The 27,577-nt window shown below is 37.9% G+C and overlaps 2 protein-coding genes across 3 annotated transcripts; both read left to right on the plus strand.

Annotated features, from left to right (window-relative positions):
- Positions 1–9: 9 nt before the first annotated feature.
- Positions 10–14,385, plus strand: fam117aa (family with sequence similarity 117 member Aa). 2 transcript variants are annotated; one of them, XM_077212182.1, is made up of 8 exons: positions 10–105; positions 5,060–5,208; positions 9,261–9,356; positions 9,825–9,944; positions 10,743–10,859; positions 10,941–11,067; positions 11,370–11,523; positions 12,458–14,385. In XM_077212182.1, exons 1-8 carry the CDS (start codon positions 96–98, stop codon positions 12,723–12,725), a joined length of 1,041 nt encoding a protein of 346 aa, XP_077068297.1. In that variant the 5' UTR covers positions 10–95; the 3' UTR covers positions 12,726–14,385. The 2 variants fall into 2 exon arrangements, with proteins under 2 accessions (XP_077068297.1, XP_077068296.1); XM_077212181.1 differs by lacking the exon at positions 10–105 and adding an exon at positions 1,528–2,072.
- Positions 14,386–14,952: 567 nt separating this feature from the next.
- On the plus strand, positions 14,953–27,558 carry slc35b1 (solute carrier family 35 member B1). The gene is made up of 9 exons (XM_077212184.1): positions 14,953–15,578; positions 19,479–19,582; positions 19,759–19,889; positions 19,966–19,996; positions 20,282–20,442; positions 20,527–20,653; positions 23,786–23,892; positions 24,017–24,170; positions 26,754–27,558. Exons 1-9 carry the CDS (start codon positions 15,457–15,459, stop codon positions 26,804–26,806), a joined length of 990 nt encoding a protein of 329 aa, XP_077068299.1. The 5' UTR covers positions 14,953–15,456; the 3' UTR covers positions 26,807–27,558.
- Positions 27,559–27,577: the final 19 nt, after the last annotated feature.

Raw genomic sequence — 27,577 nt, forward strand, 5'->3', positions numbered from 1 at the left:
AGGGCAAACAGCACAACAATATCAGCACTTCCCGGGAGAACTCGACATCTAGTGGGTATTGCTTGTAATAGCTTTGCAAAGCAGGATACAAACGCATGGTACTCAGTAAGTAGATGCATTTCCCCGTTAAAAAACAACAACATTTAAATAGATTTCAGGTTACGTGTCATTCTTGTCTGTCTTCAAAACTTCAGAGCCCTGTGTGCTGTGTCTCTCATGATCTTAATTTATCGATCCACTTTCGTTCAGCGCTAACTTGAACACCTCTGATTGGCCATTGCGTTCAAAAAATCAACAGATATGTTTATGATTGGCAACATTGCTCAACGCTGCAAAACAGTTGTAAAAAGAAACCGATGATGTTCTCCAGACCGCCATATGATATTATTATGGAAATAAATTATCCTAGACCAGCAGTTATGAGCAGCTTTTACCTCTGAAGCAATCAGGAGCATCCATAATCTATCTATCATTAAACAAAAACAAAAAAAACTCTGACACCCTAAGGCCAGGGGCCAGTTGCATAAACATAGCCATTATGTTAAGACTGTGTCTTAAGTACCAATATGGCAAACTAGCAGTTAGTCAAGGCCAGGGGCAGTCTTACTTTTTAGTATCTCAGTCTACTTTGTTATGTAATTGACTTAAAACAGTTATGAACAGTCTTAAAGAAAAAAAAAAGATGCCTAACCTGTAAGACTAGTCTAAGCAGTTTATGCAACCGGCCCCAACTGGTTTCACAGACAGGGTTGAGATTAAGCCAGGATTAGGCTTTAGTTCATTTAAGACATTAGTAGCTTTTCTAAACAAGCCGTAGAAATAAAAACATTACTGGTGAGCATCTTGAGACAAAATAATGGCACTGACATATTTTAAGATCTGTCAGTGCAAGTTGCTTTCAGTTAAAACAGCTCAAACATGCAGTTTAGTCTGGGACTAGACTAGATTTTAAACTCGTCTGTGAAACTGGGGTCTTGTGTCTCATCAAAAATCCTTTTTGCTTCAGTAAACCCATTTTCTTTCAGTTAGCAATGAGATCTGTTAATCTCCCACACGTTGTTTTTGTTTGTTTGTTTGTTTTTTATTTTACCAATAATATAAATAATTTTTTACACATTGGATTTCTGAATTGCTACTCATGCAGAGCCCAAATTACATCCAGCTCCCCCTCTCTGGGCGTAAAGGGTGGAGCTAGACATAGCCCAGCTCCACCTCCGTGGACCTAATGGGTGGAGTTATGTTTAGCGATAGGGTTATGGTAGGATTGGGGTGTGGTTTAACCGTCTAGCTCCAATCACTACGTCCAGGGAGGGGAACTTGACGTTAAGCTCCACCCATTGGCTCTGTAGGAAGCAGCCCCTCCTCTCACTGCTGGAGGTAGAACTCTGAAAAATATGAATCTTAATGAAGTGGGCGGGGAGAGTCGACTTTGAGAGCCACCCCTAATAGATCGATGCTACCAACGACCAATAAGTTGTGAGTAGTATTTTTCAGCAGCCAATCAGAGTGGAAACATGTGTTTAGACGCTGTGCAGTGCTCTGAACTAGACACGAGCGTGTAGGTTTGGCTGTTGTCAGATTTTGCACTGAAGAAGAATTGGCAGCAGCCCATACAATGTAGTCCTGCTCCTCAACTATAAGTTTACTAGGCCAAGTGGAATAAACTGTTTAGGACGGTGCATAAACCTTTATGTGTTTTTCACACAGAAAAATAACGTCTTTTGTTGAAGTAATTAGTTTAGGAAAACTTCACTATCTTCACAAAAGAAAGTAACGTTAGCTGACTAGCTAGCGAGTGTGCTAAATTAAAATGTTTCTATAAAAATTTGATTTTTTGACGGCTGAGTTGGACGAAAACCTTTGCTGGACTATCAGCTTTAGGTAAACGCTGGGGTTTGCGAGATTCGTGAACTTTTGAAAGACTTTTTAAAGCACTAAAGCGCCTGTGGGAATGTCGTGTCGGAGTGGAGTGGCCCGGGTGGGTAATCAAGGACTGCAGCCCCTCCGAGCCACGGTCCCGTTTCAGCTGCAGAACCGAACAGCACCGCGCTGCTGCAAAGACACCAAAACAGGTAAAAGACACACTCAAACGCGCTTTATAAATCTACCCAGTTTATTTAGTAATACCCCCCAAGTGTCCTATCCACTCTAACTCTGCTCCTTTGCCTATAAGATAATAATTAAATAACGATAACAATAATAATGTGAATGGATAATCTGCAGAGGTCTTGTGGTTTAGTTGCTCTTTCTTGGCTTCAGTGCAACAGTGTTCAAGAAGTTTCTCAGTGCACTGAACGACCCCCCACCTTATTCTCAACATGTTTTGTGGCCAAGATGGTCTCAAAGCATGGCATGGGCTTGAATAAACAAAGCAGGTCTGTCGTATCAAGACACTATTGATGTCTATTTTGGATGTTATTGTTTGCCTGCAATATTTTATAAACTCTGATATCTGTTTTGGCATGTTCAGCGCATAAACAGTGTGTGTCCAGGTCTCAGGAGGTCTGTTTTCCTTCACCTTAAATATCTGCAGTCAGCATCAGGAAAAACAAATTACAACTGTCACATTCCTGTGATCTGCTGTTACACACCTGGATGTCAAATTTGGAAACGATTCTTGCATTGTTTTGTGTCGCTCAAGCATTTTACTAAATATAACTATTTTAATTGTAGCTTTAGTATCATATATCAGTGGCTTCAAACTTTTTCGGGCCCTATTGGTGAATAGAGAGACAAGGAATCCCAGTTACATTTTGTGTAAAATTGAGTGTTGCACATTAAACCAGGCTTATAATAACACGCGTGTTGTACAATATTAATGCATTTACATAGTTTATGATGGTTACTTTTAAAATCCTTTAATTGACAGTTGTATATTTGTACATTGTATTTTTTTAAATAGATTTTAGATTTTAATGTGATAAATAGTCCTTTAACCTTAGCATTGGTTGAATTTAACTTTTTCCCCCCCACCAAAATTAGTTTTAGATAAGTAGTTTAGCAACAATTGTTAGACCAATGTTGAAGATCTGGGTGTTATATGAATGAAATAACCGCTATATTGAACAAAAGGTCTATGTTTTTAGTAAACTTTGGTCTTAGTGTGACATTTTTCATAGGTGTCAGGCTGTCTCAGGTATTTTACATCAACATTTCATCAACTAGGTGAGAATACTTTGAAAGTCTTGTCTTTAGTTTTAGGACAATGTGTGAATCACAAAGGGTCTTTGAATCCGAGTGCAACCAGATCGTCACAATGCACAAGCCTTGTGGAGAGGAGTAGGACTTCCACATAACAATCAGAGATAGAATGACCAAAACTGTGTGAGAGACACTTTACAATAAGGTTTCATGACTTAACATTAGTTTACTACTTTAGTGAACTAAGAATGAACAATAATATAAATAACATAAATATAAATTTACAACATTTATTAATTTTAGGTAATGTTAATTAATGTTAATTTCAACATTTACTAAAACATTATTAAAATCAAATGCACTGTGAACTTACATGAACAAACAATGAACAGCTGGATTTTTATTAACTAACATTAACAAAGATTAAAAAGTACAGTACCAAATGTATTGCTCATTGTTAGTTCATGTTAGTTAATTAACTAATGTTCACAAATGAGACCTTATTGTCAAGTGTTACCAACACACACACGCACGCACGCACGCACGCACGCACGCACGCACGCACGCACGCGCACACACACACAGACACACACAGACACAGAAACACACACACGTGTATATTTATCAAACATGTGTGTATATATATAATGTATTACATTACTATTTCTAGCATTACGGTAATGAGAATCAAGTGGAAATGTGCTTAATATGCAAAAAGTCTTAATTTGCCAAAAAAGAGGTTTCGTTTTATTTATGCAAATCTATATTCTTGTGAGATTCACTTATACATATATTCTTGCACAATATCAGACTAACCATATATATACCTCAAACCTTACAATGTCACAATCTTCTCACCCAACCTGCTTTTTTCCACACCCTCCAACTGCGCGACAAAATGCACTCTGTACAAGACAAGTATACCTTGTTTAACACCCACGAGTAAACTTCCACCATCAAAAGTCTCGCGAAGCCACTGCAAAGACCCCTGGGGCTGGGAGAGGTAAATGGATTAAGGAAGGACCTGACAAGGTCGGAGATCAGGTGTACCATTATTAGTTTCTATGACATGATCAATGCACAGAAGAAAACGATCCCGTGGCGTGTACATGTGAAAATGATCCTCTGGTGTATTTTGGGCAGGAGCCTAATAACAACCTGGTCTACAGTGTGTTGATGAAGCAAGCACCAGGATGTTCAGCATCCGTTACGACAACAGCGTCTATTTATAATGAGTCTTTCATGCTGGGAATGTGTCCCAGTGTGATTTACAAGTGTCTCAAATGCCAACTCATGGGAAAAATGTAAAAGGATTATTATTAAACGCAAACAAACATCATCAGAAACACATTTAATGCCAGAGCTGTGGCACAGCTGCTAGCTGATCTCATTCTCCTCCTTTCTGGCTATCTATGGAAATTCAGGCTTTAGTGATTCAGGGTTTCCGTTAAAATGTTGTACCTTTTGTCAGTTCAATCAACTGATTTTAAAATGAATAGACCATCTCATTCATACTGTTTTTGTGACAATTTCAGACTTTTTGCTTTCATGCAAATTAAGCGCATTTCTGACCTGATTTTCATTACCGTAATGCAAAAATAGTACTGAAATGCAAATAAGATATTTGGAGTTTTTTATAGATTTAAAAAAATTATTCTGTTTTGTTGAAATGCTTTATTTTTTGCCAGTACAATTAAATGAATCAAAAAGGAGTTTACTTCTAGCTTGTTGTTCACACTACAAATGAAGGGTCAGTCTCAGCAAGCTGCATTGTGAAAGACAATATTCCATGCAATGTGCTTTATTATTATTATTTTTTAAATTGTTGAATTCTATATATATATATATTTTTTTTTTAAAGAAACGCATCTCACTGTTTTCATTCTCTCACTCTGTATCCCCTGTCCTGTCTGTGTAGCCGAGTGCAAGACGAAGGGCCGCCCGCCGAAGCCAACCTTGCGACGCACATTGTCTCTGGACACTTTGGTGGGACCGTACCTGCAGGGCAGCTGGCCTAGGGAACCAGAGTGTCAGCCCGTTACCTGCGTCAATGACAAGGCCACACAGGTGAGAACCTCTGGTTTGGGAGGACTATTCCTTTAACCCAGTCAGTGATATTAATAGCAAACAAAGGAGGTCCTGTCTGACCATGTGCAGTGAAGTCTTTACTACTCGGTGGGGAGTAAAACCGATTGTTAGGTCTGCGCTATGTGATAAAACAACTGTACATAATTCTGTATGTGTAACACTTTTGTTGTTTGCAAAGTTTATTTCTTAAATGGCCGTGGCATGGCGTGTTTGTATAAGAAAGCTGAAGTTGGTAGAGAAAGACTTTGGGTGGTAATGGAAGGAGTTTAGGAAAACCCAACTGGGAACGGCAGCCATATTGTTTTTTTTCCAAATGGTTTCCATATGGGTTCCTGGAGCACTGCTCCAACATGCCTGCTGGGGTCGGCCATATTCAGTCTGACACAAAAGTTGAAAGTCTCTCTGCTGGGGCTGTTCATTTTGCTTTTATTTGGTTACGGTTTGATTCTAATTCGATTTAATTTCAGTTGTTTAGATTTTGATTCATATGGACATACTCTAATGATCAAAAGTTTGGGGTCAGTAACATTTTTTTAAAAGAAATATACCTTTATTCAGCATTGACACCAATGACATCAAAAATGACAGTAACAACTTTTATTATGTTACTTTAAGAGCTGTTAATTTTAACTTCCTATTCATCATTGAATCTTGAAAGCAGGACAACTAAATAATACATTATTCTTGAGCATCAAATCACGATATTAGAATGATTTTTGTAGGATTGTGTGACCATAATGATGCTGAAAATACCATCACAGGAATACATTGCATTTTAAAATATATTCATATAGAAAATAGCTATTTTAAAGTGAAATAATATTTCCCAATATTATTGTGTGTACAGGTTACTGCTTTTGTTCAAATACATGCAGCCTTGGTGAGCATATGAGACCTATTTTAATGTTAGTGTATTTTAGTTATGATATCCATTTTGCTTGCATATGAAAGAAATTCTCTCTTTGGAAATTCTGCAAAATATACAGTGAAATAGAGCTGCATGATAATGGTTAAAATGATTATACGGATTATTATTTTTCTCAATTTATAATCACAATTAATAATCATGATTGTTATTTCTTTTTACATTTCATCAGAATTATTGCACTTTCATGTAAGCACAAATTAAGAGATTCATATGCATGGTTTATTTGACCTCTTCTAGTTTCCTGATTTATTATATTTAGTCAAATTACATAAATCATATAAATTCACACAATCTCTACATAATAAAAACTTGTAAAACAAGAAGCTTCTATCAATAAAAAAAAATAAAAAAAATATATATATATATATATTACTTCCAATACAGTTCATCGCTGAGAATGTTTGATCGCAGATTTAGTCGCAGCAAGCAGTAAACAGCACAAGCGTCCTTGTGAACAAACACAAATTGGCTGTTTGACACTTTCGTCTGAGTTGTATATTGCAACGGAGATCAACCACACCAACATACATGTTTGGCAGTGTTTTCAGATCATCAGCGCGTTTTCTCAATGGAGAGAGAGCACGAACACAAGGTTGCAGAAAATGTATCTATTTAAGAGAAAAGCTCAGATTGGATAGCATGTAATCTTGTGGAGGCTTGTTATACCAATGCAAATTCGACATTTGTGGTATGAAAAAAAAACACTTTCAGGATGAACAACCATTAATTAATCGTAAGAAGCATTAATAGCGATCACGATTAAAATACGATTTATCATGCAGCCCTGCAGCCCAATGAAGACTCATTAGGACAGGACTATTTATAATAAAAAACTGTCTCATAGGAGTCATTTGTTTTTGAAACTGCATAGCAACACCCTGGCAACCATCCTACAAACACTTCTTTCTAACCTCATTGCTTTGCTGATTTCTGAGAGCAGTGTCTGTTTGGATGGATGTCGCTTCCTTCATAGATGCTGCATCCAGTCTGGCTGTGTGTCTCAGCAGGTGATCTGCTTTGCTTGCACTGATAACCGGTCACCCAAAAAAAGGTTTTGTTTAACATGACCTTCATAGTGACCGTCCCCCTCAACCCCTGCCACACACACACAATGCACAAGCAGATGCACACCCTACTTTCATATATTCACTTTATCTTTCATTAACGAACAAATGCAACTCCCTTTTTTTTATTTTTTAGTGGACTTGCAACAGTTAACAATTGTACAGTCTTAAGACACTCTCAACTCTGCCCAACCCCCAATCCGAACGCCCTCTTGAGTGCAGACTAGAGGTCTGCGCGGGACACAATTTTCAGACCCGCTCCCGCCCGCTCCCGCAGTGTTCAGTCCCGCTCCCGCCCGCTCCCGCAAAGATTTGTCATTTTTAGTACCGCTCCCGCCCGCATCTGTGATATAATGTCCCGCTCCCGCCCGCACTTTCTGTCTGACGAAAGGTCTTGGGGAAAAAATGCGTGCACACAAAATTCCTTACCAATACTTGGTAACATATTTATTGGTCCCATATTACGAACAGCATAATATTCACAACTGTACTTTATCTGAAGCACTAGAGGCGCTCTGTTCCTCGTCCATGCTGTCTATTTTGAACTTGAACTAGCTTTCGAATTCGAACTCGGAGCAGCGGGAAAGGAATTGTCTCTAAACAAGTGTGCGTGAGATTAGGCCCCGCCCTACCCGACAACATTCATAAGTTTAGGCTGCTTAAAACGTTTTTATTGCTGCCAATCAGAATCTCCCTCACAACTACAAATTATGTACGCTACTTAAATCATTTATATATTTTACTTTACACTCATATTTAATTTGCGGGAGTGCAGCGTATCATCCCTCCCGCCCGCACCCGCAAGTGCACCTCATCATCCCGCCCGCTCCCGCAATGACCTTTAAAAATTTGTCCCGCGCCGCACTGTTTTGCGTCGGGACCCGCGGGTCCCGCGGGACTCCCGCGGGAGTGCAGACCTCTAGTGCAGACGGGGACTTCTGAAACTTTAGCCAGCATCTAGCGTGCTGTGCATACAGACCCTCGAACTTAATGTCCGTTTATAGGCGTAATCCCATGGCAGCCTGATGTGGGCGGGCAGACAAGCGGGTGTCCAGGCAGAAAGGAATCAGGGCTGAATTTAAATTTAAATCGACTCGCATCCCTGCCCCCGCTCAGCCATGTGAAGCCTCCAGCCACTGAGCGGACGTCCCTAGTTCTGATCTCGCACCCTGGGGGCCAGAGGTGATGACATGTTTTAATATGGGTTACTCCAACTGCGTGTTGTTACATTAGCATCCCAACCGCACAATATATTCGTGACCTCTGACAGACACAGGAAGAGAAGGACCTGACATAGCAGGAGGATTCTTTTTTGGGTTACGTTCTGCTCTGAGATGGAGTTAAGTGATTGGGTCACTTGGAGAAAAACAGTTCAGTGTTCGGCTATATAGTGTGCACTAGGTGGGCTCTTACTTCTTTCCAGAGTCAGCAGGATATCATGACGGTATGCACGTGTCTGTCTGTATGAGTGCACTTGAGTACAAACATGTTTTTTTTTTTCTTCCACTTCTATGAAATGTGGTGCAGCGCAGTCAGTGGTTTCTATCATGCACGTCTCCTCACAGCTGTGTGCTGGGCGTATGTGTTTTTTCCAGGTGTGTCACATGTCATGTCCCGTATTCAAATACACTTAGTGAGGCGCGGAAGCAGCTTTCAGTTCCATTTGTGAAATGCATAAAAACATGTCAACACTTGGTGAATGGTGTGCACTACTCTCAGGAACGGATGCTTTCGCTCGAACTGGTGCATGAAAGAACAGAATCGCTTTGCATTGTGTTTGTCTCCGTTAAAAGAGGGTGTGTTATAAGCTGTCTTGTGTTCAGTGGAAAGCTCTGGAATACTTTATGCAAAGACTCGGGGTATTTAGGATGGTTGGTATTCTACTTGGGAGGTTCAGTTTTGATTATCCTGAATGAGCTGAAGCTTTTTTTTATGTCTCGATGAGAAACCATTGTGGGCGTGAGTATTTGAAAATCAATAATTTTAAAATTAAAACACTTTGAAAGTCAAATGAACGCTTGCTTTCTCTCTTTTCTTAGACTCCCAGTTCCTGGATAGAGGAGACAAGGGGGCGGAGAGGGGGCGGTGGTCACAAGCGCTCGGCATCATGGGGTAGTGCTGAACACCTTCGAGAGGTAAGTACTTGATGTTGGGTGGAAAATGTTGTTTGGTATTTGAAACTAAAAGTAGTCCTACTAAAAGAAAGAACTGCTTTGTTTTTTTTCTTATTAGTGCCAGTATAATTGTTTAAATCTATTAATTCCAAGGATTGGTAGCTGGGATAAACTGTTACATTTTGTAAAAAGAGAAAATAAGAAAAGAGTTAAAAGAGAAAAGTACCATTCTATTTATATCCAAATATTGGCATTATGACATAAATAAATAATATATAAACAGTTCAAATTGAAATGGTGGAATACTATTACACACTACCGTTCTAAAGTTGGTAAGATTTTTGTAAAATGTTTTTGAAAGAAGTCTTTCTGCTATGCTCACCAAGGCTGCATTTATTTATTTTTAGCAGTAGTCATAGCAGTCAGCTTTCACCTCTCTTCTCCACGTTATAAGTTTACATGTGATACATAATGTTTCTCTCCTCTCAGGTTGCTAAACTTCGACAGTCCTTACAAAAACGCTCCAGGCATGCACCTCCTGCCATGGACTGTGACCACAATCACCAACACATACACAACAGCCAAACACACACACCTGGAAGTACACAGGTAAACATTAATGTACACACAAACCTGAACAATTTCAGAATCTAGTACAGCTCGTTCACAGTAGTGACATCAACGGAACAGTTAAGGGCATTTATAAAGGTTGTGCTTGTTTATGAGCTGTGATTATGAGCTAACCCTCTCAAATGGCTCTCATCTCACTAGCAACAGAGATTTAAAAACGGAGCAGCTTTACTTAGATGGTGTCAGTGAGCTACAGCCATTGATATGGCAAAAACACACACACACACACACACACACACACACACACACACACACACACACACACACACACACACACACACACACAGCTGCTTATGTTATGTAGCAGTGGCTCTCTTTGTAGAGTAGAATATTTAAATATCTATTTGCATTAGATGCATGTTTATTATATGACGTACATACAGGTTCATCTCATGTGTTTAGGTTATACTTAACCACAAAACCAAAAGATATATATATATATATATATATATATATATATATATATGTATGTTAGTGCGATCAATCGGTTAAAAACATTAACAAATGAATCGCACAATTCTTAATTTTAGGTTGAAATAAGACCAGACATTTTTCTGTCACATCAGAACCCCAACACATATTATATTATATATTAAACATATATTATATTATATTATACACATATATATTATATAACACATATTGTAGCTTTTCTTTAAACTTTGTCACTTGTAGACATTTTGGCTTATAGGTCTCTCTGACTGCCGTGTGTGTGCGTGTGCGCACTGTGCGCGTGTGCGCGTGTGCGTGTGTGCGTGTGTGTGTGTGTGTGTACAGACGATGCCTCTCATTCCACTGAGCCGATTGGCCCCCAGACTGAGACGCAGTGTGGAAGGACTGAACCTGGAGCTGGAGGGAGTCTTTGTGTCTGAAACAGCAAAGGAACAGCACAAAGTCAGTGTGTGTTTGTATGTACTTGTATTTCTGACCTACAATTTCAGCTCAAAATCATCTGTAACCACTGTGTGTTTTCAGATCCTCGATGTACCAGATGGTCACAGAGCCCCCGTCCCAGCTCAGAGGTACAGCAGCGCTTCACAGAGTGACCCTTCTCCTGCCCAGCTGTCCCCATCGCACTCTCCCTGCACCATCACAGATGCCGGTCAGTCACTCTCATTGGTTGATTGAATGAGCAGTCCAGTAGTAATATAGTAAATGTAATATCAGATATAAATAGGTCTATTTTTGCCATTTTAATGCTCCATTTGAAATTGGTACAAGACGGCAAGGATGTACGTGTTCATAGACAATTTTTCTTTTAAAATAGCACAAACTAAACTTGCTCTTAGTTATGCCATTCATATTTTATCAACACATGAAAGTAAGTCTGTGTAAAATTGTTAATTTTGGAAATATGTGTTTGACTGATGATTCTGTTTCTCTGACTATGTGTGTTGTGTTTAGATATGATTGTGTGCGGGCCGCTCTGTCCACCTTCCTCTCCTCCTTTATGTATGTCTGAGCCGCCATCTTCATCTCCTCGTCCCAACAAGACGTACGTCTTCCAGAGAGAACCTCCAGAGGGCTGCGAGAGAGTACGTGTGTCTGAAGAGGTCATGTAAGTTAAGCAAAACATTAAAACTTCTGTATGTGTTCAAAAACATGAACTGGGCATTAATATAGTGTAATTAAAAGTGTTAGTATTAATCAATATTCCTGTCTGCCACAATCATTTAAATGACATTATCCTGATTTAGGGGGTCTTCTCAGCAAAAATTGATAATCTGGGTTAGGCGTTATACAACTTCAGATTTTTTTAAGTCAACATTTATTTGATGAAATTCGAGTTGATGTCGACTAGTCGGTGATGACATCATTGGTGAACAAATAAACCTGAACCACGAGCTGAGACTTGAACGCGGGTTGCCTTGTGCACAGCTATGGCAAATGACACAGCGCGCCTACATAACAGCTTGTTTTTGTAGGTTCTTTTGTCTTTGGGTTATTATATTTCTCACAGATTTCTGCTCGTTCAAAATCAGGTATAGATCAAGTAACACAGTAACATTACATTTATTTGAATGCATTAGTGTGAGAGAGAGTGATTGTGTGTGAATTGCACCTGGCAGCGTCTCCCTACTAATAGTGAAGCTGAGGGTTTTAGTTACTTTTCAGTTTCCAAGCTATTTTACAATACATTTCTGCGCTACTGAATGATTCTGTGTGCACGCGATCTTCATGTGATACGCGCGCTACTGTCTGTGTGTGTGCGTAATAGAGCAGTTTAGAACAATGATTAACTTACCTGTACAATAAGCTGTGTAAAACATGCATTCACGTGATCAATTTTGAGCATCTGTATATATTGAGCATTAAGTTTATATTGTGCATAGTTTAAAAAAAAAGGTCTTAAAAGGCCTTAAATTGGATTTTAAAAACCATGAAGATACCCTGTTAATCAATCTGCATATCATGCAGTTAATTTCATTAAACCAGTCATTTGATCAATCGATCCTAATATTAACCATTTTCAAAACGTCAATTCTTTTCAGCCTTGCCTGTCATGGAAATGCCCCTCTTCAGCCTTCCTGCCCTGACCCCAACAAGGTGAATTTCACGCCTCACGGTGGCTCCGCCTTCTGCCCTGTCAGTCTCCTAAAGCCCCTCCTCCCCTCAATGGACCTGTTATTCTGTGGCCTGTCTGTTTCACCCGTCACTGGCTGTTCGGCTCAAAGTGCCGCCCCCTGCCAGGCACCGGGACATGGTGTGGGTGGTTATTTGAACGGCGCCCTCCCAGACCCTACCGCCACCTCTCTGTGAATGGGGGACATACACGGCAAAAAGAAAGAAAAACAAAAGAATGCTGTGCATTTGTTCCTATCATCAGAGACTTGGACATTAAAGCGTCTCAGCGAGAAGTAGCCTTTCTAGAAACGGCTCATGCCATCCACCCGGTAACATCGGCACAGAGATTCAAAAAATCATGATGGAAGAATGAAATGGACAACTTTTCGTCCACTATAGTGGACTCTCTCCAATGTGATATGCGGGCGACCTTTTGACCTGAGGACACTCCCCTTGGCACTTGTGATCATTTTGTTTCACGTTATAGCAATTATCTATTGGTATGTTTCCTCTAATTTCTATAAAACTATATTGATGACTATTCATCATATGTATAAGAATATATTTTTAGCTCTGTCAGAACAGAAAATGGTCATTTTGAACTTTCATTATAATATCTTGTCTATCGGAAAGGCTATCAAACATACCGGTATATGTGTTTCAAGCTTGACCAACTCCATGATGAGTTTCTTAATTCAGCATTTGCAGATAACACGAAAGAGATAGTAAGAGAGTGTCTCATCAGCTGTTCATTGTAGTGGCATTTCATCTTGACAACTGATGTTTCATGTGTTCTTGAAGGCTGGGTTTGTTTTAAATATGCTCTAGCATGTCTATTTAGTAGTTAAGAATGTATGCATTTAGACATCATTAAGATGAGCTCTGAACTGTAGGCGTTCAATGAATGTCAACAAATGTTTGGAGAGAGTAAAAGGTTGAATCTTACAAAGCTTATCAAGAAAATGTCCCGGTCATATGTTACTACCTCCAATCAAAGGAAATTATTTTTATTATTATTTTTTTTGCATTGTCATATTTTTTAGGATAATTACATTAGTTACTGTATTAAATTAACGTTTTGATTATATATATATATATATATATATATATATATATATATATATATATATATATATATATATATAAAAATAGGTCCTAAATTATACTTCATTATTTTTCTATTTTGTTTGGATTCAAATATGATGGGGATATTTTCTTAGTGGATTCTTTGAGATTCACAGAACCTGTGTAACTGTGTTTACAGTTGTAATTTAATAAGAGAACGAAGGCAGAGGCCATTATTCTGTTGTTTATTCAGAGGTCTTCATGAATAGTGGGCCATTCACACTTAAATTCAGACAAGAATACATACAGGACCCGATTAAGGGTTTATTTTAATACACACTTGATTAGTGTGCTGTATGTTTTACTGAATTTCACTTCAGACTTGACTACTATTCTTACCACAGTGGTCATATTGTTCAGTTCATTGAGCACCAAGCTGGTTATACAAACACTTTACACAGGACACAAGCAAATTTGCCGCATTCAACTTCAATATGTGCACATCATAAGGAACGAAACTTCCAGCAAATTATTGTTTGCTGACACACTGCACTGTTATTATCCCTTTTTCTTTTCTTTTTTTTTTTACATTGATTGTGTCTCAGTCTTGGCATCATCCATTCAGTGTTTTAAGTTCTCTCTTGTTCTTGTTCTTTAAGGGTGCTGTTTTAATAATATTGTTCTCAGATTGTTACTGTTATTGTTATTTTGTTGAGTACAACAATTTTTTTGTCGCATATATTGTACATTTATGTTACTCAGTTTTGGCTGCCATAAATGAGAAACAAACTCAAAGAAATAAGTGTGTTTACTGGTTTGTATATAAACTTTATGCATTCTTGAGCATATATATATATTTAAAAAAAAAAATATATATATATATATATATTTACAATTATTACATTTCAATATACATTTATATGTTTGCATTAAAATGTGATACCAGTTTAACCTAGAATAAAACTTGTAGTTAATAATATAAACGTAATGCTTATAGAGTAGACGAACTATATGCCCCGCCCCCTTAAAGATTCCAGCCCTGTGATTCGTTGCATGTCGTCAGATTTTGCTTATTTGGACCAATCGAAGTAATACACATACCACTACGTAAAATCCTAACTGCTTATTTTCAAGAAAGGCCCCACAGTTTTTTTCATAGGGATTTGTATATAATGCCTAAATTAAAGTAGCAGGCAACTTTTTGTACAATCACGAACAAAAATAGAGTTTGATCGGAAAGCCCCATGATGTGAGGGAAGTCACCGCGGTTGAGCAAATAACGACATGCACGTGGCTTAAAACGGTATTTTAATTCTTTATAATTACAGGCATATCAGCACATTGCACGAATTTCATCGGGTCCTTTTCCTGTATTGTCATTTGACGCGTCAAATGAAAACATTTATTAGAGATTGCCCCAGCGGTAATTATCACTACATGGCAAAACCAGACCATTAACTCAACACCTCGAGTACAATATTAGTTAAGCTTTTTGGGCAATATAAAAGTCGCATTTTTTACCGCATTCACTCACTCGTCATTTTCAGGATGCGGTTATTTGGACACAACTAACGTTAGCGCGTGCTACAATTACATTACATTACTGATCTGTAAATACACGGAAACCTAAATAAACTGAGCAACACGACTGGTAGTGTAATATCTTTGTTATTGTAAGAGGCTTTAAGACTGTAACGTTAGATGGTATATCGGAGTAAGGAGAGCCTCATCATCAGTACAGAGAAGAGGGGCATCTAGAGTCGGGCTACCGATCGCCGGTAGAGTGGATCGGGACGCAGGAGCACGGGGTACGGGGAGCGGAGCGGTGTCCGTGTCCATACCGAGAGTGCTGGACGATAGCATGGCCGCCGGGAAGGCGACGAGCAAACCGTCTCTCTGGCAGAATGAACGGCTCCGGTTCATCGTCTGCTTCTGTGGGGTGTTCGTGTGCTACTTTTACTATGGAATACTGCAGGAGACAATGTGAGTATGAAACAGCATTGCATTTGAAGAGCCTACTATCACATAGGATATAACACCGTTTAATCTTCAGTTGCTATTATTGCACTGCAAGTACTGTATTCTCTGTCCATGTGGTTGCAAGAGCAAGTAGAGAGTGGGAATGACCCTTCAGCTATTTCACCTTGCTTGTTGACACTCTCTGCAGTCTTACAGTATATGACAGGATAGTATACTAACGTTATGGTAAACCCTGATGACAGCGCTCTTGTCGGCCTCTTTCAGAGAAAGAGCTCTGATTTATCGCAGAGAGTTGTTTTATTGTTCTCTATGTGGCAAGCTCTTTTAACATGGATCTTAACCAGTGGCTCTCAACCTTTTTGACTCCAAGGCTCACCTTTGTCCAAGACAATAATTTAAGGTTTTTCTAATCTAAGTTGATGTCCTTCTGGTGCATCTGTTGTAATAAAAGCATAAACTCAAAAGTATGATGTCAGTTTAATGTTGTACATCTTTTTAGCATTTTAATTTATAAGTGGCCTCACTCGTTTACTTTCAGGGCTTATTTTGTCCCACCTGGGAGTTTGCTGAGGCCCCAGAGTTGGTCTCAGCTTGAGAAGCACTGCTTTAAACTCACTAGTATCTAGGCCTCTTAGTGTAATATAATATAGTATTAATGTAATTACTAGTATGTAATTTGTTTGAATTTCGTAATTAAATTGACAGAATCTGAGAGCTGAGAATTTGTTTCATATCAATAGTAACCTTCTCTGTCTTGTATGTCAGTGTCAGTCGCGGTAAAAAAAGTGGCAGCAGGGGCAGCTGCCACTCGACCCGTCACCGCTAGGGGCAGCTGCCACTCGACCCGTCACCGCTAGGGGCAGCTGCCACTCGACCCGTCACCGCTAGGGGCAGCTGCCACTCGACCCGTCACCGCTAGGGGCAGCTGCCACTCGACCCGTCACCGCTAGGGGCAGCTGCCACTCGACCCGTCACCGCTAGGGGCAGCTGCCACTCGCCCCTTCACCGCTAGGGGCAGCTGCCACTCGACCCGTCACCGCTAGGGGCAGCTGCCACTCGACCCGTCACCGCTAGGGGCAGCTGCCACTCGACCCGTCACCGCTAGGGGCAGCTGCCACTCGACCCGTCAATGTTATACGCGCCTGCCTTGGGACCCGTCACGGATATATGCGCCTGCCACTCGAACCGTCACCGTTATACGCGCCTCGCGATTTTTCTCTGCATGAGAAAATTGATGTGTGGCGTGTGAAACATGACAATTGCGTGAGTCTCACGGTGAATTTGTGAGAGTTGGCAGCCCTGTGGATTAAGTTTGTAAATGTTTTTGGTGGGTGTGCTTGTGCTGCCGCAGTCTTGTTCATTTGCCATGTTGTTTGTGTATCTCTATGGCAATCGCTGAGCCCGTTCGTAACTACGGAAGCCCAGAGGGAAGCGTCGATTTTAATTCAAACAAGTTGACGTAAACGAGTTAATCGATAAAATCAATTTACCTCCCAGTTTGTAATAAGTATTGCATTGCAGTATCTATTCAGTTAGTACTAGAAAAACTAGACTAGATGCTTATGAAACTATTTGAAAAGTTACAAGTAACTAAGAATAAGTACTAGTACATAATGGTTAGTAAAATTGAAATGCTTACCAGCGACAATTGGAATATATACTAGATTGAACCACATATATCGCAGCCAAAACAATGTCAGCAAACTCAAATGTGCAAATTGATTGACAGATTGATAGTGTTTCTGATTGGCTAATAAGGTGCAGGCCGCCTCCTTTCTCTAAATTGACCATCTTAAGATGTCAAACTGCGCGATATAGACCATTAATTAAGATCTAATATATATAACAAAACAAAATTCTAAAGTGCTCTTTCATTTAAGAGTCTAAATGATATGTGATTTCAGATATTAGATCTCAATTTAGTCAATTGTACATTTTTAATAGTGGTTTGTTTTAAATTCTTGGTCTATTTAGTATTGATGTTCCATTGCCTGCAAAATAATTGAGTGGTTCTAATGACAGCAGTCCTTATGAACCTGTAACAACAGATCATTCAACAAATCACTTGCATTACCTTCAGGTGACTAGGTCAGAAGGTTTTCCCCTGTGTGTCTCGTAACACAACCCTAGAGCCTGGTTTCACAGACAGGATTTAGATTAAGCCAGGATTAGGCCTTAGTTCAATTTGGACATTTAACCTTCATTCTTCCCTCGCACTTTGTTTCACATATTTACATGTAACGCATATAAAAATTACCCGAAGCCCTAAAATTATGCTTAATTTTTTTTTGTCCAGAAAGCTTATTTTATTTCATTTTAATAATATTTTTTCATGCAATTTTTTTAGATTTTGTTCTTTTTTGTTTTATTTATCTTTAAACTAGATTTGATCAATATTAATAAATAAATAGTAATTTAAGTACAGATGCACCGATACCACTTTTTCCAAAATGAGTCTGATACTGATACTTTCAAGTCCTTCAGTTATTTTCATGCTTAATTAAGCCTGCTAAAATGCGTTGTATGAGCTTTTGTTACTTTCACTGTTCATTCTATTTCTCTATCATATTTTATCTTTCATTTAATAGCACAGCACATATTTAGAGCTGCTCCAGCAGGGCTCGGTGCTGAGGACTGGGTCAGTGGTACAAATGTTTAGACACCACTGAGAAATCAATTCTTTATTCCAATTTTGATAGGAATATATAACAACATAAATATAGCCCATATATATATATATATCAACAAAAACCACCAGCATAATTAATGTGAATTTAAAACATTATTAAAGACAAGTAAGCAGTCAGTAATAAAATAAGAACAAATAATCGAAGTACAAATAGCACAAAGAAATACAATAGAACAAAGAAAGGCTACAAATGAAATAAACTGTGTTTTTAGAGTTTTTCGGGTCGATCTAACAGGTACAGAAATTTGAATAAGTAATCAAATGTGAAAATATCTCAAAATATCTTACATTGGGTGTCTTTGCCGACCTCTTTTGGAAAACAATAACATAACATGATATTTCATGACTCTTGCCAGTAGATGGCCTTATAGTTCTATATGGAGCAAATTATTAAATAATTTTTTGGTAAAGTTTTAGCATTTTTAGTTTGAATTTTGTGCATTTCTAGGTTTTTATATGTGTACTGAAGCATTCCTCGCTTTCCATTAATTCCTAAGGGGGTCAAATTGATCTGCGAGAGAAGGATTTGTTACTTGTTTAAATTTCAACCACAAAACTCCTCGAATCCATTCAATTCATTTTTTGTGTATACGTGGTTCAAGTGCGACAAAAGTCCTAGGGTCTTGGACCCCTCTGATGAACACGCAATTTTTACATAAAAAAAAAAAGTTTTGGGTCAAAATGACCCAAGGGAAAGATGAGGTAAGTAGATTTTATAAACATGCCTTAGAAATAAAAACATTACTGGTGTGAATCTTGAGACACAAAGACACTGACATATTAAGATCTTTCAGTTAAAACAGCTCAAACATTCATTTTAGTCTGGGACTAGACTTGAACCTTGTTTGTGAAACCGTGGGTAAATAACTTTTCCTTTTGATTCCTGGGGTTATCTAGTTTGTCAATAATGTAAAATATGTAAATAAATAATTATGTTAAAAAGTGGTGATTTTTCTTTTCAAATTACTTTGCCATGCTTTTAACTATTTTACATCTACACAGTACATTTCAAAACCTCTCAGATGAGTTGACCTCTCAATGTCATGAAGACTTATTTTATTTTTTAACGAGCACTAAAATTAGTCGCTGCGGTAAACAACAGTTTCTTCCCCAGCCACTGTTGGTTATTTATACACCAGTAATCATTAAGTGTCCTTGTTCCAAACAGCTGTTCCCTTCAATCCCACACTACCTCTGTCTTCTTTTTCGTCCAGCACACGAGGGGACTACACTCACGCGGGGAAGAAGGAGAAGTTTCGTTACGCCACCACCCTAGTCTTCATCCAGTGCATCATCAACGCCGCTTTCGCCAGACTCTGTGAGTCAAAGCGTTGCATGTTCTGATAGAGTGTTTTGGAGATCATGTGTGACAGTGCTTTACATAATAAATAGGTTGTCACATTATGGCACCACTCTTTTGCCTGTATGTGTTGTTGCATGTGTTTTAATTCCACCTGCAAGTAATTCTGCATTCTCTCTATGTTATGCTTGTAGTAATTCAGGTTTTTGAGGGCTCAAAGCAGGACCACACGAGAAGCTGGCTCTATGGCGTGTGTTCTCTGTCTTACCTGGGTGCCATGGTGTCCAGTAACTCTGCCCTGCAGTATGTCAACTACCCCACACAGGTCAGCAGCTCTTTACTCTCGTATCGCTCTTTCTCTCCCTCACAGCATCATGCTCATGAGTCTTTCTTCCTTCTAGGTGTTGGGAAAATCCTGTAAACCAATTCCAGGTAAGAGACTTCAGTGTCCAAATATTTTTTTCGGCTAAGGTAGCTGTCATTTTCATCTCGTCTGGATATATTTTTGTTTAGAGTGCACAATTTATGCTTGCCTCACATGTTCAAAGAAAGCGTATATTCCCATATGGCCATATTTATTTGGCTTATGTTTGTTGGCCATATGGCAAACGGTTCTCTTTGTTTCTCTTCGTTTCCTAGCCACATAATATGACCAATGCCATCAATCTGCAGAGGTTTCTATCTACTCATTGTGCTTGTGTCCCTATGGTTCTACAGTGATGATTCTGGGTGTCACAATCCTGAGGAAGAAATATCCCATGGCGAAGTATCTGTGTGTGTTTCTAATCGTCGCTGGGGTCGCCCTCTTCCTCTACAAACCCAACAAAGGCTCCAGTGCATCAGATGATCACACATTTGGCTTTGGAGAGATGCTGCTGGTTGGGCTCTGTTTTAATCTGTTCTGTATAGCATTTCTAGTCCTCTGTGGAAAGATGATCTGATGTGTGTTTCTTTGGTCGTAGCTGCTCTCTCTGACTCTGGATGGGCTGACAGGAGTATCTCAGGACCACATGAGGGCGCGCTTCCAGACGGGAGCCAATCACATGATGCTGAATGTTAACATGTGGTCCACACTGGTCCTGGGAGTAGGTGAGTTGTTAAAAAGAGGGTCATGATAAATTATAGGAACATTGAAACTTTGTTAGTGAAGTTACTAGTTAAGTTCCCTTGGCCTTTGGAATTAAAAAAGCCCCACCAGGGTTCCAGACTGCGACCATTTTTTGAGAATGTGCGAGTTAAAATGTTATGTGGTCGCATTTGTGCGAGTGGACGCTTGAGCAACAGAACGCCGTTGTATCAGCTGCTGCAGTCCGTAATTTATGTTCAAAATGAACGTGTAGGCTACATCATGAATCCATTTTCAAAACCGTGTTTTTGACTTATTCTGAACCACTACGGTACGCCTATAATAAGTGTTTATATTCGGACTATTTTATCCCGGGGTCGTCTCGGCTGCGGAGTAGCCCAGTGCCTGCGTGACTCGCCATAGACATTAACGGAGAGAAGTTCCGTCTACAATGTTCTTCCGCAAGACACGTGCAGTTTATTTATTGACGAACGTAGACGTCACGCGCATTGCACACTGATGGTGAAACGCGCCTATTACGAATTCACGAATTAAGGCATTTAAAAATGATAAAAATGGTCTCACGAAACACAGAGTCCTCCTACGTCTTTTCAGCGGTTATAGTTTCCTCTGTCGAGCGATTACTCTCATGATCGCTCGACAGAGGAAAAGGAAATTATTATAAAATGCAGAAGGTAAGGAGTGTGAGATTTCTGCTTTTTGTTAAAACTATAAACTTTGATAACGAAAAATCTGTATCAGTTTATTATAATACTCTAATCTTTTAAAAATGTAATGCATACATTTGAATGTTTAATGATTTTTAAAAGTTAGAAAGATGATAGATAGATAGATAGATAGATAGATAGATAGATAGAATATGATTCAAATGTAAATAGATAGATTGTATATAATTCAAATGTAAAATGATTAAAATTACAGATTAAAATTACTGTCCAAAATCCATGAAAATCCTGAAATTTGGCAATGATAATTAATATATTACGGGTATTTCTGCTGCAACCCAGAAAGCCTTTGCTAGCCTTGGTCCATTAAAACCACTATTCATCAGCATGCATTGATTAATCCCATGGCATGTAGCAAAAAAAAGAAAAAAAGGTGCGACCAAATCATATGCTGGTGCGACCAACTGAGAAAGTTGGTAGCACCAGTGCAATCAGTGGAAAAGTTAGTCTGGAGCCCTGCCCATATCATCACACACCCTTCACCATACCTAGAGATTGGCATGGGGTTTCGTAAGATCATCTCTCAGTGCAAATCAAACCAGCTATTAGGCTAACTGAAATAACACCATGCAAATCTCTAGGTATGATGAAGGGAATGTGATGATTTGGGGATATTTTAATTCCAAAGGCCAAGGGAACTTTATCAGGATGCATATTATCCTGGATCCATGAAACAACTGGCCTTTAAAAATAAAAATCTGCCTGTCTCTATGGGAATTTAACATAGGGGTGTCCTGACTTATGCACCCTCTATTTTAAGGAAGAACATTTATTTATTTATTTACGATACATTATTCATTCACAAAGAAAATTGGTGTCCTTAAAGGTTGGATTTTTCCTCATTTTTAGGCATTAAGGCATTAAGATTTTTTTTTTAATTCCTCTTTTTAGTCAACTTTAGCATGTGGGTGTGTTCACGTATGCTATCCACAGTGTGTATGTGTGTATATATATATATATATATATATATACATACATACACATATATACATACACATATATATATATATATACATACATACACATATATACATACACATACACATATATACATACACATACACATATATACATATACATACATTTTGACTTTGTGATATATCTGGGCAATAAAATATGAATATTACTCTGATTTTAATGCATGTCGTTTTTGGCCGTTAGGTTTACTGTGTCAGATGAATTTATCCTTGTTACATAATTTGTTTGTATCAGATTAAGACATAAATCCATTTTTAATTGATTCACTGAATCATGAAATCAAGTTTAGATGTTTAAACATCATTAGCAAAAATGGCTTATCTATTAATTTGTGTCATCACTCAAGTCAGCAAGAATTTCTTATGAAACTAATATTTTTAAGGATTCATTCCATTGATCAAAATGACAGTAAAGAGCAAATCAACATATTAGAATAATTGTGGAGGATCATATGACACTGAAGACACTGGAGTAATGATTTGACATCACAGGATTAAATTACATTTTAAAATATATTATTTGAAAATATTTACTTTAAATTGTAATTACAATATTACTCTTTTACTGCATTTCTGATCAAATAAATGCAGCTTTGGTGAGCATTAGAGACTAAACTAAATGACCCCCCCGGTTTTAAATGATTGTGTAAGTAAATATTGCTGTTTATTGCCATTTTGTCATGTTGTTTCTTATAAATGAGAAAGATTAAATATCATTATGGTTTTCGGTATGTTTTTTGTTACTGTATTTTATGTCTTGGCTTAAAGATTTAGAATCTACTAAGTTTGCAACAATGATTGTTTGGCTGAATTTTTGTTGCCTCAATCACCTTTTGTAACCCTTTCGGAGCAAATGATTTCAGTACACTTCCTTTTTTTCCTCATAGTTTTTTGTACTAAGTGGATGTCTTCATGGTTTATAAATCGTATACTAGTGTTTCCATCAGACCAGAGCTCATTGTCGGTACATCTTCCTCCAGCAGGGGGAGCTCTGGCTCTATTAGTCTTGGTGTTGTTGTTATTATTATTTGAGGGTTGACAGAAGCAACCCTGCTGATCTCCAGCAGCTGTTCAGTCGGTCTGCCTCAGCTCTGAAAGGCATCTGTTCCTCACTTTTAATCTTTAATCTCATCACACATGCAGCAAACTTCCTTCCTTCCAAACCACTCATTATGAAACCAGAGCTGTCCTGTGGTGCTCTCTGAAGTTATCAGAAATAATGAATAGTTTTTGTCAAGTTTCTCTTTTAACTAGGCAAATGCAAAATGATACAGAGTCCAGAATTAACACTCATCAAGCCCAAATGCAAGTAAAAATGGGGGCTTTGGAGAGTAAAGTTATTTGCCAACCTCATTATGGCTATATTATATATAGCTCATACGTGTATGCATACAATCTACTAAAGAAACAACATCTCTTTCTTTCTGCATAGCTGTGCTGTGGAGTGGGGAGGTGTGGGAGTTTTTGACATTTACTGACCGCCATCCTGCCATCATCTATAATATCCTCCTGTTTGGTATCACTAGCGCTCTTGGACAGGTGGGTTTACATACAAAAGAACAGCAACATCGTTTAATCATTCATTCACACACAAAAATAGAAAGAGTAAATTATAGTTGATAATCCATGGTTTAAATATTTATTCTCCTCTGTCTTCACTTAGACATTCATCTTCATGACTGTGGTTTATTTTGGACCGCTCACATGTTCCATCATCACTACGACACGGAAGTTCTTCACCATTCTGGGATCAGTGCTGCTCTTTGGGAACGTCATCAGTATTTTGCAGTGGTTTGGCACCATCCTCGTCTTCCTTGGTGAGTGAAACTCTTTATTAGTCTTATATTGATTATTTACATAACTATATTAAATGATTAATAATACACTACCGTTTAAAAGTTTGTTTTTGAAAGAAGTCTCTAATGCTTACTGGCTGCATTTTAAAGCTGCACGATTAATTGTTAAAAAATCCCCCGATCTCGATTCAAACACCCACACGATCTTATTCCTTCATGACAGAGAGAGAAGTTGTCAGCTGTCAGTTGTCAGAACTGTCAGCTTTTTAGGAATTAGACTATTAAGGGAGCGCACTTTGGGCGCATTCAGTCATGTCAGACCATGCACGCAGTAACTGCTTGCTTTTATGTTAAATTAAGAGTGGTTTGTGTGTTAATACATTTATTATTTTACTCATTATTATTTATTTTTAGACTTGTTAAAACAAGCAGAGAAGAAAATAAAAACAGTCTTCTAACCTGTGCTCTAAAATAGTCTTCTGTCTTCTTTTCTGGGAGCCTATAGTTACTTTTGCGGTAGAAATATCGGTATCGGTACTCGATATCGGCAAGTACACGTATGTAAATACTCGTACTCGTATCGGTTTGAAAAAAATGGTATCGGGCCATCCCTAGTTGCCGTGTTTCAGCGCGTTGTTGTGGGAATAGCACGTCCAGAACAGGGATTACTACATTGTGACCAGCACAAGTTCGATTGTGCATTCACGTCATTTTGTGCAGATAAGTCGCAGATAAATTTGATGTAAAATAAATATCTGATTAATCTCACATATGATGCGTTTCGTGGATTTAAACAGCCTGCTAGAAAAGTTCTTCAGGTTCCCGGTGCTCGTTCTCTTCAGCTTAAGCACGCGCAGATTGAACAACAATGCAAAACATTAAAACCTATGATTGGGACTGTCATATAATTATAATTGTATTCACTATTGTAATAAATTTTTAAAATTCTTTGGGTTTGCATTCTTCAGCAACCGTTGAGTTGATTAACCTTCTAGCAAAGCGATTCGGTTTAACGTTCGTTCTCTTCAGCTTCAGCGTGCGCAGCTCACACAGCAATGTCATTTGAAACAGTAACTAAGCTATTAAAGATGTTTACTATCACTGTAATATTAAAAATGTTTAATTTTTTCAAAAACATTGTGTTATTAATAACTACCATTATTTTGTTCTCGTATTATTTTCATCAACGATATGGTTTGATAAAAATAATTTCCTTATTCTCCGTGCAGAGGTGATTCCATTTTATTGATCCATTTTGTTTCTTTATATGCAGCCCAATGTTATCCAATGACTTTTTTGCATTATTTAGGTATTTTATTTTTTGTTATGCAAAAGATTTTTTGATAACACTTATAAGGTCTCATTTGTTAATGCATTAACTAACAGAGAGCAATAGCCTTTGTTATAGTAGTTAATAAAATATGTGTGTTCATGTTAGTTCACAGTGCATTGACTAATGTTAACAGATACAACTTTCTTAAAAATGTCTTATAAAATTGTTGGTTCATGCTAACTAATGCTAACAAAATTAAACCTTATTATAAAGTGTTACCATTTTTTTAATAAAGAAAGTTGCCCATAGGATTGTAAAATTAAGTTTAAAAGTTAAGGAATCTTACACTGGTTTGAACTAGGCTATACTGTATTGTATATGTTTGATTTATGTTAAAAGTGTTTGAGACAAGGCTTTTAATGGTGAGCCTTTTGTTTAGGTATACAGGCTATCAAAGTATATACATTTTTTAAATTTAGATGTATCGGCCAATATATATCGGTTATCTGCTTTCAAATGTAAAGAATTATCGGTATCGGCCAAAATGTTCATATCGGTGCATCCCTCATCCAGTAATCAAACAAGTGAAGAATTTGAGTGAGTCATTGAATCCATTCATTTAAACCGAGTTTTTTAAATCATTCATTCAAATTATTTTTATTTTAAAATGTATTTTATTCCTGTGATGGTAAAGCTGTATTTTCAACATCGTTACTTCAGTCTTCAGTGTCACATGATCCTACAGAAATCATTCTAATAGGATGATTTGATGCTCAAGAAACATTTCTTATTATGAATGTTGGAAACAGTTGGGCTGCTTAATATTTTTGTGGAAACGGAGATAAAAAAAATAATCAGAATTTTTTTTAATGAATTGAAAGTTCAAAAGAACAGCGTTTCTAAGAAAATCTTTTGTAACAATGTAACTGTCTTTGATCTAAAGTCTGTCACTTTTGATCAGTTTAATGTGTCCTTGCTGAATAAAAGTTGTCATTTCTTTTTAATCTTACTGACCCCAAACTTTTGAGTGGTAGTGAATATAATCAAAAAAATATAAATTATGTATTTTAGTTTATTTAAAAAATAAATGAATGAAATGAAGTTCAAATGTAGGTACTTTTTTTTATATTTGTTTACAAAATTAATTTGAAGAATTTAAGCATAATATTTTTGATCTCAAACAGTTGCCTAGACTTTTTACTGGTCGGGTACATCTGATCTTGTTATAGTTGATTCCTGTGTTGAACAGTACTAATAATCAGTCCAGAGCCGGAGGGCCATAATGAGCAGATATATAATAAGCTCAACCATGACTCTGCTCTATCTTTCAGGCCTTGGACTGGATGCCAAATTTGGAAAGTCTCCTAAGAAGACGACACATTGAAGACTGGAACCCTGTGTGTGTGTGTGCGCGTGTGTGTGTGCGCACATGTATGCCTGCATTTGAACCCCCGAGACAAACATAGACATTTATTCTCTAAACACATTACAACACTAATTCCATCATTGGTGTACTTCAGAGATTGTTTTTAGCACTCAAAATATTGTTGATGTTCTGAACATTTAATAATGGGATATATTTAACCCGTCATCTCTCAAAATGGAATCCATGGTAACAGAGGGACAGTGCAAATATGTGTCTGTGCCTAATCATAATCTGTCATGCTCATAAGGCGAAATCAAAAAAGAGAAAATTTGGATAAAGGGAAAGATCCTATTTAAAACTTTAGTCTAAAAAAATGCACACGCTGATTGTACTTCCTGGAAGACTCTCTCCAGCGGGGCAACCAGAGAATTTTTTAGCTACCTTGAGTCATACTTTTATACATGCATTTGAGAAATGTGGATTCAGACAGGTGGGTTCTGCCTTAATTTAGGTGGTGAATTCTGTTAAATTTCTCATGATTATTGTCGTTGCATTCCCTAGGAAGTGTGTGGTGTTTATTTTGTGTATATAATAACACCTTTATATAATTGTCAAAACATGGCTTTTTCATACCAAATGTCATATTTATATTCATGCGTCTCAGCAAAGCAAATGTTTAGAAAGTTGACTTTTTTTTTTTTTTTACAAAAGAATCATCTGCATTACTACTGCATCCCTGTGTCAGAATAAAAATTGAATTTTATAATTCATTCTTCTCTGCATCTCTAG

The sequence above is a fragment of the Siphateles boraxobius genome, unplaced genomic scaffold (assembly GCF_051911475.1).
Source record: "Siphateles boraxobius isolate OS27281-9 unplaced genomic scaffold, OSU_SipBor_1 66, whole genome shotgun sequence".
In the NCBI taxonomy this organism is placed as follows: domain Eukaryota; kingdom Metazoa; phylum Chordata; class Actinopteri; order Cypriniformes; family Leuciscidae; genus Siphateles; species Siphateles boraxobius.

Excerpts from the sequence above, each read along its gene's own strand:
- fam117aa (XM_077212181.1), top strand. The coding sequence starts at position 1,952 with ATGTCGTGTCGGAGTGGAGTGGCCCGGGTGGGTAATCAAGGACTGCAG. Across the intron at positions 5,209-9,260 it reads TCAATGACAAGGCCACACAG|ACTCCCAGTTCCTGGATAGA; the intron begins GTGAGAACCTCT and ends CTCTTTTCTTAG. Across the intron at positions 10,860-10,940 it reads CAGCAAAGGAACAGCACAAA|ATCCTCGATGTACCAGATGG; the intron begins GTCAGTGTGTGT and ends GTGTGTTTTCAG.
- slc35b1 (XM_077212184.1), top strand. The coding sequence starts at position 15,457 with ATGGCCGCCGGGAAGGCGACGAGCAAACCGTCTCTCTGGCAGAATGAA. Across the intron at positions 23,893-24,016 it reads TCACTAGCGCTCTTGGACAG|ACATTCATCTTCATGACTGT; the intron begins GTGGGTTTACAT and ends GTCTTCACTTAG. Across the intron at positions 24,171-26,753 it reads CACCATCCTCGTCTTCCTTG|GCCTTGGACTGGATGCCAAA; the intron begins GTGAGTGAAACT and ends TCTATCTTTCAG.